This window comes from Falco cherrug, chromosome 2 (genome assembly GCF_023634085.1).
Source record: "Falco cherrug isolate bFalChe1 chromosome 2, bFalChe1.pri, whole genome shotgun sequence".
NCBI classification, from domain to species: Eukaryota; Metazoa; Chordata; class Aves; order Falconiformes; family Falconidae; genus Falco; species Falco cherrug.
This window is the reverse complement of record NC_073698.1, coordinates 7924922-7944509: the sequence shown is the minus strand read 5'-3', so window position 1 is coordinate 7944509 and position 19588 is coordinate 7924922. Positions and strand designations below refer to the sequence as shown.

Genomic DNA, 19588 nt, shown 5'->3' with positions numbered 1-19588 from the left:
ACGTATATTCGCTACATCCCCTGTAATTGCAAGGTATGTTATAAACGTAAAAAAAATTTTGTCATTTCCTTTGACACTAAATATAGGAAGTTTTAATATATACAGTACTGTAAGTAGAAGAAAATATTATTCACAGAAGACTGGATCTTAGAAAGCCTTTCTGGGCTAGTTTAAATCTTGTCTTTTTTCATTTGCTGAGGGGTGGGTAGGGGCAGAAAAGGAAGGACTGTAACCAACAACTGGGGCATAGCAGAGGAGCACAGAACTATGGATCGGTAATTCCAAGATCTGGATTCAAGCTACAGCAGAGTACACCATATGTGACATCTATTAAGGACTTTTTTTTACTTCCCACCGCCTGAACACATATCAGCCTAGCCTCAGAGCTGGCTGTCAGCACACCATATACCTCAGCTGGAAAACTTAAAGACTGAATAATTGAGCCATAACAATTTAAAACTGTATATATTCAAGTGTGTTCCCAAGTACAATAGCTAATTATATTGCCCTATTATGTATGTGAATATCAAAGGCAATAAACTTGTTCCACTTATCCTGGACTTAAAGACAGCCAGAAATGGCACCTCTAATCTCTCCCTTCCAAGCCATACTCTCCTTATCCCTTGGACCATGGTGATGGAAGAACACATCTCTTATCCTTAAAAAGCCTCATAGCTGTGCAACAGTAAACAGCTGAGTATTTCCAAAACCAGGTTTAAACCTCAGTGATAAGATGATAAATGAATTTTTTGGTTGGGTTGGTTTTTTTTTTTATTATTTTATTTGGGATGGGAGGATGGTGTCTCATGAAGATTTAGCAAATAACTCAACACATCCTGCCAAAAGCAGAATGGGAAAGCAGTATTTATGTAGTAAAACTGCATATTTTGCCAAACTCAGCCATAGATGGTTCATTGCATACACTGAAAGCATTTACTACTCTAGATTTCACAGTACTCAGTGTGGAAATTGCCTGTAGTTAAGGTGTGAAGGTAATTTATAATGTATCATAAATCAAAGATTCAAAACTAAGAAGTTTTGCTGCATGTGTTCTCAAGAAGTCTGCACATATTTTGTCACGCATTCCCTATAAAACTGCAAATAATGGATTAATCATTCAATAACCAAACACAGAAATCGGATCAGGCAGACCTGAAATACTTAATTCAGTCCAATACAAAAGTTTTTACTTGGAAAGAGGAACAGTATTTCTTTTGCTATGTTTACTTTTGAATATTTTGTTCCATTTTGGAATGCCAGTTTAAAAAGACAAATCCAAAATTCTTTTGCAGCTTTGAAATAAAATGTTTTGACTTTTCCAAAGCAAGTCTTACATTAAAAATGTCAATACAAAACCTGTTCATTCTGATTTTTTTTTTTCTTCTTCTTGATTCAGATGAAATTTGTGGACTTAGACTTGAAAGTTTTAAGTTAAGACTGAAATAGCTTTTTGTGGGAAATTTACTATTAAAAATGTCACCATCTGTACTTATGGTAAACACCATGTAGTTAGATACTTAGCTTTAAGCTATAATTTCTGACAATAAATATGCATGTGTGGAATTTATTTTTTGTACTGAAAAGTATAGTTTTGTTGCAAACATGTCACTTTAAGGAAAAGAGATAAAGTTTTTCTTTATATTCAGATATGCTACAACTCCTTACATATTTCAGAAAGATCACAAAAATATTTCTTAATTTCCACTGACTGCTTCTAGAACAAGATAAAGTGTTAAACCATAAAGCAAAAGCCCCAAGAAGGTATCACCATCTTGTAGAATAAGCTATTTTTGTTTGGTTGGCTTTCTTGAGACTAGTAAACAGGTAGGAAACCCCCGCAATTTTATTTGCTTTATAGTAACAACTCTGGAGTGAGCGAGTTGTGCACAAACTTGCGCATCCCCTAAGGTGACATCAGAAAATCACTCCATTTATTTAGGGCTTTGCAGTCTACAACAAACTTAAATTAGTAGACAACCAGACTGCTTGTCTAAAATGTTTTCTTTTTCTAAATCCCTGTATGATCACATCAGTCAATGATGCAGCAAGGTAACATTGGAATGTTCCAAATGCAATTCCTTGTTAATGATCTATTTGTTACAAAAATGTTGGTTTTGTTAAAAGCATGATAAAAATACATCATAAAATCCACAAGCAAAGTTTCAGGCGATACACTCAATAACACTTTATTTTGATTATACATACAAAGAGCATATATCTGTGACATAAAAACATACCAAAAATAGCAGTGGAGGTTTTCATGTATGAGCGAGTTTTAAAGAACTGAAAACAATTTATCTAGTTTCCTTTCTATGAAGCATTTAAGACCATACTGTCACTGATGCCAGGTTGGGTTTTTTTGTTTGTTTGTTTTGGGTTGGTTTTTTTTTTTGAGAGAGTCTGGTAAACTGAGGGCATGTAATTATGGGAAAAATCTGTCTTTTTACAAAGTAACATATTCTCATAGTTTCTGTTACCATAAGAACTTTGATTCCAGCAATGAAAAATAAAACAAAAAAAAATCTTTAGTATTTTTAAACAACTTGCAACTTTTACACCCATCTCACAGTTTAGTGTGCCTAATTTACCTCTTAAAAAGGAATTTCAAATACTGCAGCTGGTTTTGTTTTGGTTTTTTTGGGGTTTTTTCCTTTCTGCAGACTCCAGAAATTACTACTGAGCTAGCAGATTTCTGGAGTTTCCAATCTGTACAACCTTGAAAAGGTTATATATGACAGGTTATTACATCCTATTAAACAGAGACTTGTTTTATCAGAGAGAGACCTATGGGACAGCAACATGCATTCTACTCTACAGCTTAACTGAAAACCTTACTAAATTTTAATTTCCTACCCATCTGCACAGTTGCATATGGTTCATATGTTCTGACTTTTTAATCTCCTATCAGAAAGGTCCTGATTTTTCATGTTGTCTCATGAAGTATTACCAGATTTCAAACAGACTGACCCATGAGAAGCAGAATAAACAAGGCTTCCCTTCTTATGGTTAAGTTGCGTTGTTAATTTCTGATGTCTAATAAAGTATTAGCTCCAACAGAAGCTTCAGCTGCAGTGGAGATTCCACATTTTCTCTTTCTCTGCAACCTCTCATACCCGCCTGTATTGATTCACTGGTAGCTAATGCCAGATGCCTTCATGCTGTCTTTCCTTTATTTGGTTACCTGTTTTTACGGGAGTCATAGGAATTTCTTTTCAATCACTGACCCATTCCAGATTTGACGGAAAATGACCAAAGTGGAAGAAAGTCAGAGAAGTGTAGATTTATATTAGATATGAGGAAGCAATTCTTCCCTGTGAGGGCAGCGAGGCGCTGGCTCAGGCTGCCCAGAGCAGCTGTGGGTGCCCCATCCCTGGCAGGGCTCAAGGCCAGGCTGGACGGGGCTGGGAGCAACCTGGGCAGGGGGGTGGGACTAGATGGTCTTTAAGGTCCCCTCCAACCCAAACCAGCTTATGAGTGATCCTATGATCTGCCTATTTTTCCAAGATCTGTTCAATTAATCTGAACTGCCTTACAGCTTTGTCTTGTTTTCACTATCTGCAAACAGCCCTGTACCTGTCTAGCTATTTCCCTCATAAATAATTTCAATATTTGTATTTCTATAGCCTTGTCTAGGACAGATTTCAAGATGTGTATAGATTTTTCCTGGTCCAGTTTGTCTTAGAATAATCTTACTTCCCTTTTGCCACATCACAAATGGTACATTCATTTCTCTTAATCGTTTTGATCACTTACATTCTAATCTTCCCTAATATTTTGTTTTCAGAAATATTTTCTTTCCTTAGTGTCTTAGACTGATGGGACTTTGTCAAAGTTATTTAGTAAGTACAAATAAATTACTTGAACCTCTTTTCCACTTGCTACTAATTTACTGACACTATCAGAGATTCCATTAAGTTTTTTTTTTTCCTTTACAGAAGCTATTCCTGTTTGTTCCAATCCCATTATATTTATCTAGTTAAAAGTATCTGACAGATTTTCTGACATGTAATTCCCAAGTTCAACCCTAGTGTTTCTTAAAAGACAGATAAGCATTTGCTGCCATCCAGTTCTCTGGAACAACTGAGATAATAAAACTGTGTAGTTAACTACCCATCAGCCAGCTTATTCTATACAATTAATACTACCTGTAAGAGAGAAGGATTTTGGTCTACATTTTTCTTTTGCCAATACACAATACCACTGACTCTTAAAACGCTAAGTTACCCCAACCGCAAATTTCCTTATATGTCTGGAAAAGAAGACTGTACCAAGCAGATATAATTCTTTGCTTCTAGGACTGGGTTTTGTCTCTGATGCCTATCCACAATCCCGGGAGCTCTGAGGAAAGTGGCTTGGACCCCTGCAGCCCTCCCAAATCTGCAAGAGAGCCACTGACACTGGTAGTCCAAGGCTAAGCAAAGACAATGAGGACAAGTGGGTGTTGGATTCCTACTCTATGACCTTTACACTTCAGAAAAGTAGAGGATACAGGGTGCAATACAGCATAAATACACAGGGTCAACATGGTCTGGCGCTGCACCTACAACAATTAGTCCTTTAGCAATACCAAATACTTGCATGGTGCCCCCCCCAAGATTTTCCCCATCTTTGTGGTAGAGTATTTCCAAAGAGAGCATGAAGTATGAGCTGCAGGGTAGATGCAGGGCACGAAAAGGCTAAGTTGGAAATGGAGGTAGGATTTAAAAAAAAAAAAAAAAAAAAGAGTATTATTTCCTGTCTTCTCCATCTTTTTATTTTTTTTCTCAAATACTCACTCCTGCCCCAGACTAAGCCATGAGACAGAGCTGCCTGGGTAGCCCCTGTGTCCCTTAGCAAGCAGATCTTCTACTTCCCCACAGTGAAACAGATGTCAAAGCAGTCATCCAGGAGACCACACATCTTACAGGGAAAGACACCACCTGCCCAAGCAAACAGGCATTTCAGGGTAGGGGGTAAATAAAGCATTTCCAGGGTATGAGAACCTTTTGCAAATTCTGCATTTTGACATGCCATCAGGTGTTGCCTTAATGATTTTTGGTTTTATATAGCAAATTGTTAAGATTTTATTAAGAAAAAAAGTTATCACAGGTTCAAATGCCACTGCAGCCCCCAAGGCACTGCCAGAGAACAGAATTACAGTACACCATGACGCCCTCCATCCGCACTCACAGAAGGCAGAGAGCGTCAGAACACTTAACTCATTACTTAATAACTATAATCCTGTATTAAATAAAATTATGGAGAATTTGGATTAGACCATCTACGTGTCATAGGTTTTCAATATCACACCTACTAGGCCAACAAAAATCAGAAGAAAGTTTGAGAGAAGAGAGGTAGATATGGGTGTCCCTGTGAACAGAGGGTTCCCACAAGGACATGTCAAACATTGTTATTCTACATCAAGCCTCTTAAAGCATTCACCCTATCATAATTAAGAAAACTCATTTATGCTAACCATTATGATGAAAATTATGTTGAAAAAATCCATCTAATTGAAAGCATAGTAACACTCATCAACTCAGTTCAACACATGTGGAGAATTAAATCAAGGACCTTAATTAATTAACACATTAAATAAGTGGTGGTATGTTAGTTAGGGGGTTAATTTCTACATTGGTCAATCATGGCAGATTCTTACTGTTCAGGTCTCTTTAGTTAATATGGGACTATTCTCAGAACCATTTTCAATTAACACCAAGGTTTTCTTTTTCAAAATGTGTATATTTGTGTTTCTCACTCAGTGAGATGGAAAGCATCAGTGCAGCGCTAATGGGAAAAACCACCAATATAACAAGATAGCACTGGTCTATAATTTAGCCTCAAGATATGAACATCTCTAGCTAAAGAAATTACAAAGGAACTATACAATAGTTAAAAAGTAGATATAATTTAATTGTAGTAGATAGATTAGTAGATAAGAAACCCTGTGTATATTCAAATTTTATTAATTTCTGCTCATTTAGCCTCTGCAGCTCCATGGTATCACAACATTTAGGCTTTTCCTTGTCCGTGTAGTGCCTAGGACAATGAAACCCTGCACTACAATCATGGCCTCTGGGTAATACTATAACCTAAATTATCATCATCATCATTCAGATTGAATTAAGAAGCTTGGAAAGAATATGCATCTAGGGAGGAATCTCCGAACCAGTCTTGCTTAGATCATTACTGATAGCTATAATGAGAAGGGCAGTGGAATATTTGCTTTGATATATTCAGGGGCCTGGAAAGACTGCCTGGTCAATAATCTTGATGCAGCAAATAATAATAACCTGGTCAATAATCTTGATGCAGCAAAGATACAACAATCTAAGCTGTGCTACAGGAGGATGACTCCAAGAATGGATGAATATTACTCACTCCCACACCTCTCATTTTATTATTAGATAAGATTCTCAAAAAGAATTTAAAGGAGTTTGTGGCTTAGAGTCCTTTGAAAATCAAAAGGAGCTGTATTCCTGCTTAAATTAGGTTGAAACCTACTTTTCCCAAAAGTCTGAATATAAAAGAATCTGGCTTTTCAAAATTATATATAAACAGAACCATCACCCCTGGGTTTAGCAGTGTTTGGGAAAATTTTGTACTTATCCACCCACACATGATCTTACTGAAGTCTGCAGAGAGTTCCCCCACAGAGGAATGCGACCCACCGTGTTTGACTCTAGAATGGTGGAGCAATACTAACAACCCTCAAAGTCCAGAAAAAAATAACTTGGAGGCTGCTGCTATTTTTGTTAAGGTTTCTTCCTCTGTAATCCCCAGTTGCACTGCAATGAGCAGCTACTGTATGGACTCAACCTCCTTTGAATATTAAATTACTGAAGTTCAGAAGAATTTAATTAGTATCTCACCTACTTACCATCTTCCAGTGATGCCCCTGCTACAATTATGATACCGCATTACAAGCAATTTCACCTTAATTGAATAACTTGAGTAAAACCTGGGTTCCAATTGCCAGAATTATCTGTATTAAGATGGCTATAACTGAGTTAAAACCAGAAAAGGTGAGATGATTTCTGTATGCTGTGATACCAGGTTTTTGGCAGATAGGATATTCACCCCTAATATTGCCATACTGTCAAAAGGGATACGTTTCAGTAACATTGCAGACATACTGATGCTCTGGGTGTGAGTAGTTAAAGAATTAAAAAGACAAATCAGGCTGTCAGGTAGCAAAATGTAGGCTCTAGAATATTTTCAAATATCTTCTTTATCATTTTAACTGTTTGTGCTTCTTTCCCCCCAGCTGCATATACCTACATGCGCTTCAGCCACTGACTGTCAATCTCCATTCTCATGGTTCCCAACAACCAACTATTTGTAAAACATGTTTGTGTACAAAAACATTGTGCTGGAAACAAGAAAGAGGAAAAAAAAATAGAGACAGTGAGAGAGGAAAAGAGCAATGGGACAAAGCCCAGGGACTGCATTTTCCTCAGGCTGTTTCTCTACCCTGCTGCATTCACATAGCTCCAAACTGGCTCAGATCCCCCTTAGTTTGAGATAATGACCTGGCATAGGAACTCAGCTGCTGAGTCATTCCACTTCAGCAAGAATATATATGAGAAAAAAAAGGTGTGGTGATAAAGTCAGTATATGAAGAGTTATGGAAAGTATACATAGATGTACATTTCCAGTGGTTCTATCGTCCAGTTGAACGTGTAGAGTTTCCAAGTCATTCTGGTCTGCAAGATAAATCTGTACTGGGAAATGTTATTTATCATGCTTCTCTGCAGCTACACTGTAAAAAACGTTTGACTGTGCAGCTCTCCAAATGAAGATATGGCCTCTAAGCAGAGACACATGCACAGTCCTCCAAAGACAAAAAATGTGGAAATCCCCAGTATGTGAAGTGCTGAAGGAGAATAGGGAAACAAACAAACTTTTCCAAAGAAAATCCCAAAACTTCACATTTTTAATAGTAATAATAGGCTGGCATGCTGATTATTAGGCTACCACTTTGCTCAACACTTTTTCTTACTGTTTAGAAACATAAATACTGATATGATGCTTTGCCTGGTTGATTGTTGCCTTTATATATACAGTTCTGTTTCTTTGTTAGTCTTTGAAGTACAAGAGTTTGTGGTCCTTATGGCCTAGTTTACACTCCAACATAGAGAGAGGATTTAAATTCACTAATCCCAGTATTTTTAGGAGACAGTAAGTAAATAGCACTTTCAGAAACAGAAACCTGTCTTGAGTATTTTAACTAAGATTGCTTGAGCTAGTTTTTCTGAAGTTGTGATGTTACAGCTATTAGTAAAGCATAAGCAATGCAGAAACACCCTTGTCTGCACTTCATTCCCATTTGCCTTAAGTAAATAACATCTCCAGGATACTGGAAAAAAGCTTTTTAGAAACAGAAGTAAAATTATGAACATAATTAGGAAAACAACCCAGTTTCAGCTGAAACCTCTAATTTAGTTCAGATCTGCTCAGTCTGCACATTTGTTGCAAAATAGTAAAGGAAAGCAACTGCCTAACTACTACTCAAGAGGAAACAGCAGCAATTTGAATGTGAAATCAGATGCAAGTGTGGTCTTCAGAAGTTGGTTGAACATTAACATTCCTAGAGTGTTAAGTTGTTAACATTGTGCTATTTTGGCCAATTCCCAGTAATTAATATAAGCCTTTATACTCACATGCTATGTACTATCACTGAAAGTTCTGTTTCCCTGCTTGGCATTTGCTCATCTACTTTGATCAAAGACACAATTTGTGACATTGACTTCAAAGTAAAAGTTCCTTTATTTTTGGAAACACCATTAATCTTTTCAGCCTTTCCAGTGTCATGTTATCAAATATAATAATGTTATTAAATCAATTATCAGGTTTAACGGATTTTTAAATTTTTTTTTATTTGGAAGCACAAGCTTCAACCACTAAGGGCTGATTAAACCCAAGGCAGCAATGCAGGCAGATGTTTATTATAACTGTAGTGGAAGTGAGGATCTGAAAAAAATCAGCTATGTAAATTTTCCATAAGAACACAATTCATTTTCTGCATAACACTCTTTAACCTAAAAAGCTAACTTCTAGCTCTTATGGATGTAAAAGACACATTCTGCTCACATTTGGAAGATAACAGATGTAATTCACTATGCTTGAAAAAAAAAAACCATCAAATTTCATCTCCTGCTGCTCAGGCTCTCTGTAAGTCTTAGTAGACTAGAAGCTGCCCAGAGTGCTGCCATTTCAGTGCGCAAGTGTGATCCGCTAGACTTTATAACATTCAACTGTATCTCATATTGTTTCTCTTGGTGATGGGGGGGGGGGGGGAAGAAAGTCCACCTTCCAGTAGTAACAGAAACAATACAAACCATTCATAAAGACCACATAGGACACAGAAGAGACAGGTAGAACCATGTCTCTTATTCTGTCAAAAGAGCCAAAAAGCAAAATGATAATAGAGTGCAATTGTCTTTAACAGGAAGGGTGTAAATTGTTATGTGTTCACAGCTACCTGGTACCAACTTCTACTTCATGGGTGGCTTGCAGTATTAACAAGATACGTGTATAGGAATGGCTATAGCAGCAAAGTAAGGAAGAATTACCTAAAGGGGATATACAGGAATGGCTCCTGAAGGTAATTCAGAAAAAGTAACAAGAAAAAGGTACGCACAGATTTATTATGGAAAAGAAAAACAACAGCATGGTGATGGAAAAGACAGCAAAATGTACTGTGGGAAATCAAGTTAGTAAACAGTGCAAGTCTTTAAAAAGTCACCCAAGTCATCAATCCTGCTGACTATTTTTTGGCATTTCCCCCAATTGCACCAGCTTCAGTAGCAGTACTGTCTGTAAAAGATTATTAGAAAGCAAATAAAATACTCTGCTGAAATAGATATGTTGAACAGGACCAAATGCCAAAAAGCATTTGCCACCTAAAAATGTTTCTGGGAAGTCTCAATTAGCTATTGATACCAAGAAGTCACACAGTAATAGTCTCTAACACTCTTAGACTAGGTTCTTGGAAAGAATTGGAAAATAATAAACAGTTCAGAAAGACTTTTTCCTCTTTTAAATGCCAAAATTCTGGGTGTTTTTTTTTTACAGCTCCACAATCCACAAAACTACATTACAGCAAGGTGAAATAAGAGCCATGAGAAATGGGAGTTTAAAAAGGAAGCACTTGAAAACAAAATATATAATATCTTAAATAATTGGTCTGGTGACCAAGCTACTCTTCTGTAAGGTCTGAACGAAGAGATTCTGTCCTCTTCATCCTGGAGGCTGCAACCATTCTGGAACTTCTGGTGTTGCAAACTTCCGCTTTGTACTCTTATACCCGATATTGACAAAAGCCAGTACATTCTCCACGTGTCACATCACTGGATGCATACACCTTCTACTGAGTGAGTGAATTACCAGGATATTCCTCAGGGAAAAAGTAGGCTGGCAGTTCAACGCTTCATTGCAAATGTAGAGTACATTCCCAAGCGTCAGTAGTAGCCCAAGTCTGACAGAAGGGCATTTCAGCTACTGAGCTTAGGGAAACAACTGGAGTTAAACCTGACCGACATCTCTGAGAGAAATCGCTCCTGTTGTTACAGTCTGACTAATAACACCAAGATGCTTTATTGCACTTTTCATCAGGAGGCCACAAAACACTTCGGAAAGGTGGCAAAAATCATCACAAATACTTTACAAATATACTGATATTTTTGTACTCCTAGACTTGAAGAAACAAACTGAGACAACATACAAATCTTAATGTTTGTAGCACCTAGCAGTGATTCCATGAATTTACTGGATAGATTTAATTTGTTTCAGCTGGGAAAAACCCACCTTTATAATAGTACACCTCTATTTTTTATTCTGTGAGTATTTCAAATGGTCAATGCATCAAGGAAATGGCTCAGAGAATTACAGGGAAGCAAGGAGTAACTAGTACTATGCAAATCATGACAGAAAGACAAAGAAAAAGGGATTCCTGTAATCTCTCATTTTTTTGGTTATGAGACAGACATGACCAAAAGTATTTGCAATACATCAGACTTTCCAAAAAATAAACCTCAGAAATAAGGTTATCCTTAAGGAAAAGTCTACTATCTGAAAAGAAGATAAACCAGCTAATTAATACTAATGGCTAAAGCACCCCGCAGATGAAGACCAGAGAAAGTCTCCTGAAACTGCACTTCAGATTAACATTTGTAAAGACCTTAAACATCCAGGAGGTCCATATAAAGTCAGTGTCCATAGCCTGAAAATATTTTCAAATTCCTTCAAAAATTCCTTTCTTTATTCTTCAGGCAAATCTAACAACATGTAATGGGCTAGTAGACCCTGTCAGAATTTGCTTTGCTTGTGTCCATATTTGCCAAAAAACAAAGGATTGCGATGCCTGAGGTTAACCTTAAGTTGCTGAGATTTCTCCAATTAAATCACCCACTGACAGAAGCAATTTTATTTGGGTTTTTTTTTTTTTAATTCTGTCAGAAGCTAGAAAAATAACAAGATACTGTCTGCAACAACATAAATCATGTAGAAAGCTATTAATCAGAAATCCAAGGCAAAAGAATCAAAGACATGAAACAATGGACTTTGCTATTAAGACAAAACCCAAACCCTATTCCTTGTTCGTAACTATTCTTCACTGTAACATTAAAAGTTTCCACCATTTTAGGACTTTCTTTAGAGTAGGACAAGGACTGCAAAAATGGAAGATGTTCCTGCCCACATGAAACTGAGACAAAATATTCCTCAGAATACTAATTTATAAGCTGCTTATTTTGCCTTGAAACATAATGATATAAAATAAAAATTCAGAGTTACTTTTGCCACTTCTCTAAGAACAAGCACAGGCACATTTGTGTTTCCTTTGTCTTTTAATCCGATTGTATTTTTATATTAAAAAACATAGATCACAGATACAGATCTATGATATATGCTTATCTGCTGTTACAGTAAGAGATAAGAGAAAAGCAGTTCATGATTAAACATGTAACAAGCGTTGTATCTTAATGAAGTAACCTACTGAATATTCAGTGGAATTCACTAACAGACTGACTGCAGTATGGAGCTTTGCCAATAACTGCATATTAAAAAGGAGAAGGGAAAAAAAATAGAGAAAAACAAAACAAAAAACCCTCAAAACACAAATGGTAGGAAGCTACTAGGGCAAAGATCAAAAGTATTACTATAAGATCATTGCTACTGGGCTGAGCCACCCTGGGGCTAAAAGATGATTCATGCAGATTAGCTATACTTATGAAAAGTAGTCAGTGTAAGCAAAGAAAAGGATGCAAGATTAAATTTTAGATGGCTTGCTAATATATCCATGCATACATTAATATGTCCTCTATATAACCCCAATTAGTTTTGTAACTGCAAAAGAAATCTTCAGGCTTCTGTTCCTGACATGTAACAAAGCATGAGCCTCTCAGCCCTCCACAGCTCTTAAGAGCCTCTGAAATGCGGCATTTGCTCTGGAAAACAGCCTGAGCTATGGCACAGCTTCAGCTGTTTGACACACCAGAGCAACAGAAATTAAACCAAATTCAGCCTTATCTTGTCCTTTTCCCCCTATCTGAACTTCAGCCCTAACCTAGGGTTCTTCTCCAGCATTAGGAATTAATGATGTTCAGCAACTCTGGAAAAATTAATGGGGTTTCTTACCACAGTTAGATGACACACACAGCCCTTCCAAAAGGGACCAGAAACTGTATTTACACAGGGCTATCAGTCGTGGTAATGCTGAAAGCTGCAGCAGCCAGCCTTTCCTGTGTAAATCTGGTTCCCTGGTAGCTAAAGGTATTTACAGTTGCAGGAGCAGAGGACTTCCCTGGAACAGCTCATCTAAACCAGCTACACAGGCCTGTTTCCTGATGTGGTGGTGCAGCTCTGTGCAGCAATATCTCCAGTTAATCTACAGCTCACAGGATCCACTGCAACATCCCGAGTCCAGGAGTTTGCTATTTTCACAGTACCTGTGACTAGTGCATGACAGACTATATTTTTACTACTGAAATACAATCCAAAATTGGTCAAATTGAGAAATAGAACTGTCACATCTGAAAATAATTGTGTAGAATGTTTTAATGTTATTTATCCAAATTGTCTTTAGAACTCAACTTTTATTGAAGTGAATGTTAATTCACGAAAAATAGCTCTTACCCCATCTCCATTTTTAAACACAAAAAATTACTCTTTATGACAGTTTCCAGAAAGATCAAACTAAGACTGATCTTTCCCCCCCCACAGATTAATCAATCATCCAGGCTCATCCTCAGAGTCTCTTTCCCCATCTTTGTTCATCAGTCAGACAAGCACAGCAACCGCTGTAGCGAGGTCAGACTCACGCTTGGACATGGAAAGCTTCAGAGATTATGAAAAAGCTGTTTCATTACAGACAGAAAAGAGAGCACGCAAGATTCCAGGAGCCTTCACAGGAATGACCTTCCTGCAACCGGGTGGATACAGAGAACAAGAGGCAGGCAAAGGGCACTGCACACTCCACATAAGATGGGAGTCAGGAAACAGAGAGAATCATCTAGGAGCAGAAACAAACCATCTGTCCCCACTAGACACAGAGAATCTGAAGTGACTGGTAAGATGGGGCTTAGAACAAATGGCAATGTGCTGCAGTGGTGAGGGAAGCAAACCCCCTTCTTCTGAAAAGCAATTTGCAGAAATGTCAACTCGCGTATAATCTTAAATTGGGAGACCACTGAGAAAGTGAACTGCCCATTTGCTCCACGCGGAGATGGTTTTCCCCCTCTCTCCGCTGGAAAATCATTCCATCTATCTAGACTTTCTGTACACTGTCAGCAACCCCACTGAGCTGCCCGACAGCACCCAGGGATAGGAAGAAAAGGAGGAGTATCCAGAGTGGCGCCTTCCCTTCTAGAAAGTGAGGCCTTCAAAGAGGAGGCGCAACTGAAGAGATTTCTGTAATTTCATGTTTGAAAACATCGTAGGCTAAGATAATAACAGCAATTTACCTGGCTGCTGTTTTTTGCACAACTGCCATTGATGGTTACACTCAAACCTTGCATTAAATTAGGAAATGGACATTTAAAATGTTCATGCAACAAAGGAGATGCAAGATCCTTACATGGACTTTTACATTTAAGCTTATCTAAAGGAAGGGGAATATACTTAAATTAAAAATACATCTAACATCACAATAATACTAATAAGGTTAATTTAGAAGCCAGAGTTTTGTTCATTTAATGAACACTAATTAGCTCTATTCCTAGGAGGAAGGGAAAAAGAGGTTTCATTTAATTGAGACAGAACTTGCATGTCTGAATTTCAGGTACAGTTGTGTTGTATTCAGATTTACCAACACACCAGGGATTCAGAAGGCACTTGATTTCTAATAAGGCATTTTTTACTGAATTAGCACTTTCCAAGCCATATAAGCAAACCTGGGTAGCAGGTCACTGAAGCTTGAGGCAGAGCAAAGGATTCTGAGCTTACTGCACCATCTAGTGACAAGTAAGGGGAAGTGCAAAAAATAATTTTAAACTTTTTATTGCATTACATACAGAAGTATGAAATTGTCTTTTATTAATCTGTTAAAGGAAAAAGTTGCAAAGAACATTTATCATCTTAGTATGGCAATTCGTTTCACAAAACCTCTTGAATGTTAGCATTTTCCCCAAATGTTAATACAACCACGTAACTGAGAACATCCTTTACAACTTCAGTGTTTGACATTCAAAGTTGCTGAAGCTGCTGTAAATTTATGTTCTTCACGCTACTAAGTAGATCAACCTTTAATAAAAGTTTGCAGCTTTCTAAAATTAAACATTTTCAAGAACAGAGTTGACTGTACAGCAAATGCTACATGACTGTAGAAAACCAAAATTAATGCAAAAAATCTATAAGTTACAAAAGTAAATCACAGTGAAAAGAGGCGCTAGTTTTCAGCACAACTATTCTTATTATGTTCTGAAAGGAAGTAATCTGGCTACTGCACACTAGATTTTAGTGACTTGAAAGATAACATGTCTAATATGAATAGCAGAAAATCTATTCACGTTCCTAAACAGTATTTATCATAACCAGTATCTGAGTGTCTCAGATTTTTCAGAATGTCTGAGAACTACATCTGATAAGTCAGCACACAACTAGCATAAGGTCATTAAAGAAAACTTTTTATATTTTGGTACCTAAGAATACCTTCTGAAGTAATCAATAATGACATGTTCCATTAGGATATTTCTGGACTACATCAAACCACATAATCTGGAACATGAAATCACAACCACGTTCTTTAACAATTTGTATGCAGCAACTTGATTGAAATTTAAGACGCATCTGTTCTGTGGAACATGAACCGTACCAGGCATTTTGAATCACACGTGTTAAAAAATATGGGCTGAATCCTTCCATCCTGAGCGTTAGGAAGTCTTTCAAGAATCCTCTAAACGTTTTAACTGGACATGGACACAGGGGTATAAGCAGGCCCATGGTTTCTCTGCCTAAACTTCAACCACCCACAAAACTTGTAACTGCAATGATACAAGTCTGTGCTCAAGCTGTCAAGATCACTTATGGATGGGAACTGAGATGTTCACTGAAAACTTGGGCACACGGGCAGGGTGATGGTAGCAAGCAGTCTGCCTGTAAAGACAAGATATAACATCTATGGCTTCCAGAGGTGGCTGTGGGTGCTCGTCAGTTGCTGAGGCTGGAACCAGCCACCCTGAAGGGCAGTTTTACAACTGCATGATCTTTGCAGATTACTTTCCAAATAAACACAAATGACTGGAAACAAGCAACTCTTTCCACTGCCAAACTCAAGTCACTTTGGAAAAGTGATGCGATTGAGATGGATATGTGGCTTGGCTTTGGGACAACACTTTGGTTCCAAAGCATCTTAACTAGGTTATTTTTATGCTCAAATATTTTTCTTTTACAATAGTATTTCAAACACAAAAATATTGGGTAAATCATCCTGTCCTCAGGGCATTGTGCAGACACTACACACAAAAACCTGCCTCAAAAATTCTTTGAGGTGCACCCTGGTGCTGTAGACCCCACAGCAAAATTCAGGTGGTGAAATGCAGCCAGGCAATAACTTAAGCCCACTTGGCCAGACAGCACCCCCTGCTCACACAACACACTTGCCAGCTGGGTGGTTGGTCAGACAGACAGTCCTAGTGACACACAGGAGCTGATGTGATCCCTCTCTGTGTACAAGCAAATTTGTGACTTCCATTTACCCTCTGCACCAAATCCTCTGACCTGTATTCAGAAAACTGGAGCAGAACAAGTCAACCTTTCCAGCACAAACAACTCTCAGTGGAATTTCCCAAACAGCTTTATCCCACTGCAATTCCCAGTGTCATCTCACTCCTAAGAAGCTGACAGGCTGTATTTGGACCCCAGCATTTGTTACATACCCTCAGAGCAGGATTCCAGCAGTTCCAGCTTTCACACAAAGCAAAAAAAAAATATTTAAATTGCGGGCACACTTATCCAACCAATCTTTAAAAAGGTATTCTACATTTCCCTAGGAAGGCATGCTATGGGTTGAGAGGCAGTGTGTCTAATTCAAGACAACAAATTCTGATTGAGTTTTAGAGGGTTCGGAATGATGTTTCTCAACTATGTGGAAATGACCGCAACAAAAAAACTTCTGAACAGGGTTTTCAGTCAATTCCCAGAAACAAAAGTGAATCCAAAGCAGGTATATCAGAAAGGAAGTGTGCCATGAGCTCTAGCAGGTGGTTTACTCCAGCCTCCTGAGCTAACTCTCTACTGAAGGTTGAGGGATAGGACACAGACTGCAGGAGAAAAAGCAGGAACTTCAAAAGAGGCAAAGACAGAAATCCTCAGGCTGAGGAAAGAACTTGCAGAAGACACTGATTTCCACGAGGAAATATAATATAGCTCCTTTCCTCCCATCACTTCAGAAAACAGTAGCAAATGAATTTCTTCCATCACAAGAACAAATTAGTTTGGGAGCTGGTTTAAGGCAACTGTAGATGGCTGGGGATACCTTCAGCACACTTCATAAGCTTTTTATCATCACTGCTACATTATCAGCTTGGATCACACAGCCTTACTTGAATGTCTCCAAATGTGAAGAAAAAAAAAATCCGTTTTTGACTTTTATGAATCAGAAGCACCACTCTAATCTTAATACTCAAGGAGCCCTAGAGAGGTAGGGATATTTCCCTTCCAGGCAAAAAATTGCTTTGCCTGTGATTGTCCCCTGAGGTTACACAGAGGCCACATGGAGGTAATCCCTTCCAAATAACTACATTGATCTACTTCAGCATAAGCAGCTATATCACTGCTTGATACCATTGGCTTCTGCAGTAGAAGTTAGGTAAGCAACCTGGAAAGCTGCTAAAACATAAAAAGGCAAACAACATACAAACTACAGACAGGAACAGGAGCAGAGGACAAAGATTCATTCACATGGCTATTCCATGAAGGCTCAGGGAACACCAGCTGCATTCACATCATTCTTTAACAATAAACATTTTCTTTCACTTGTAACCTCACTGTAATCACTCTGCTAGGCAAGCTAGCCCATTTCACAGGCTTTGAGCATGAGGAGCAAAGCCCATCTGCCTTGTTTGCCATTTAGTTAATTACTGGAATAAAACCATTATCCAGAACATCACCACCCCTAGTAAAAAACACTTCTCTTCTTCCCCTTCCCAGGCCTAGTAGAAAATAAAATCTGAAAACCATCATGCTCATCACTCCAGCTGTGCTTCTTGCCTTAAAAGTTTTAGGAACATCTTCAAACTATTGTGGTCTTATTAAAGAGCAAATTTACTTTCAGGAATGGATTACTTTTTTGTTAATATACAGGTTCACTATGAAAATAAATATTTTTCACCCAGCAAGATATATCAGAGGACAGCAGATGCACATACAGAAAAACCTTCTACATTGTATAAATAGTTACCTTAGTTAATAGAGACAGGTCTCTACATCACTCTGAGTTGTAACAAAACCCACAGAAGACAGCAAGTGCTTAAGTAGTAAGGATCCAAATAGTGGCAAATGAGCTTCCTTTCCGGGCATAATTTAGGACTTTGATACAGCTTTTTGAAAGATGCAAACCCAGGTTTCCAACACATTTACAGTATTATTATTATTTATTTTTTCAATTTCTGAACAAGGGCAACCAGGAAGGGTAGCCTGCCATTCCAAAATCACCATGATACTGAGGCCAAGGACCTGCATTATTCCTTTCTCAACGTACATAAATACAGCTCATTCACCAAGAATGATTTTTGCTCGAGCAAAACATCTCACTCAAAGCAAAAAGCTCACATCTCAACACAAAGCTCTGCTAGCTAAACCATCACTTGTTACACTACAGCAAACCTTGAGAACACATCACAGGCAATCAATCTGCAATACCTTTCAAAAAGCAGCTTGTCTGTTTGTATAACAAAGTAAGTTTCCCAAGCGTTTCATGCTACATGTTTTGTCCTATTTGAGGACGAAAGCCGCAGTGAATATTGATCCTACCTTCAAAGGAGAAATGTGTGACTGTAAGACATATCCATGAACATTCTCTATTTGAGACAAGTTCTTCTCTGACACATGAACAAGCTCAGGGCCTCTCACTTCATGGGTTAATCGAGGCAAGGTATGGTCATGTGGAGCATCCTCATCTTGATAACGATATTTCTAGAGAAAAAAAATAGCAAGGAAGAACAAATAAGCTTTGAGGAGGCATTGCACATGTATTAATATGAATATGGAATAACAGAAAAAGTATCAGACACTAGCTAATATAACCATTGAATTTCCTAATCTCTTCTGAAGAGGATACATCGTTCTTTTTTCAATATCTCAACAAAGCAAGAAAACATGGTATATCACACGGACACACAAAACTTATACCATCACACGGACATCTGCGATGACAAACTGGCAAAGGTTGATAATAAAAATAAAAAGACATGTTGATCAGCTGAACTGTAGCTTCAGCTCACATTTCACATCCCCGCATTAATAGCTGTGCCTCTATAGCCTTTCTCTGCAAAATATTTGAGTCATTTTCCTTTTAGCACCATGTACTCTGATGCTGGAGAACAGAAACACACTTCCACAGAGCCACAGTCAGGCAGAAAATTACTCTCTAGTGAATTTTTCTTCTTACCCTGAACACCAATTAGAATGGGAGGTGTTATAACCCTCTGCTCCATGGAGAGGCAACACAAGAAACAGGAAGCAAGCGGCTTGTCCAAGAGCCAAAGCTTCTAACAACAAGGAATATAACCCTAAAAAATTAAATGAAACTACCAAGTCAGTCCTTCAGCTAGAATCCCTTTTATAAAGGCACCAACCACTCGGCTCATGGGCTCCAGCTGGATCTTCTGGTGGGGTTAGAGCCAACTGGAGCCACCTGGAATCATATGTATGGCAGGGGCAGCCCTGACCCCTCCTCCCAGAGGTGCCTGAAGCCCCCCTGCTTCTGTCAAAGCCTTGCCTTTTAAACCCAGCACGCATACATGCTGCTGTTTTGAGGGAGAAGGCTACCAAACAAATTCACGTGGCATAACAGTGGTGGGGTATGTTAATGGCTGTATAAGAAAAGTAAGTCCTAAGTTTGGGTACACCTTCAAGGACATTGCAAAGCAGAACTCTCTGCTGCTCCTGC

At 38.2% G+C, this 19588-nt stretch overlaps 1 protein-coding gene across 12 annotated transcripts in view; it reads right to left on the bottom strand.

Moving 5' to 3' along the window:
* Window positions 1-19588, bottom strand: part of DLG2 (discs large MAGUK scaffold protein 2) — a 1040325-nt gene that overhangs the window by 552968 nt on the left and 467769 nt on the right. For all 12 annotated transcript variants that reach the window (XM_055702908.1, XM_055702907.1, XM_055702910.1 and 9 more), the window contains one exon: window positions 18451-18612. In XM_055702908.1, coding sequence (XP_055558883.1) covers window positions 18451-18612 — 162 coding nt within the window. The remainder of the gene's footprint in view (window positions 1-18450; window positions 18613-19588) is intronic.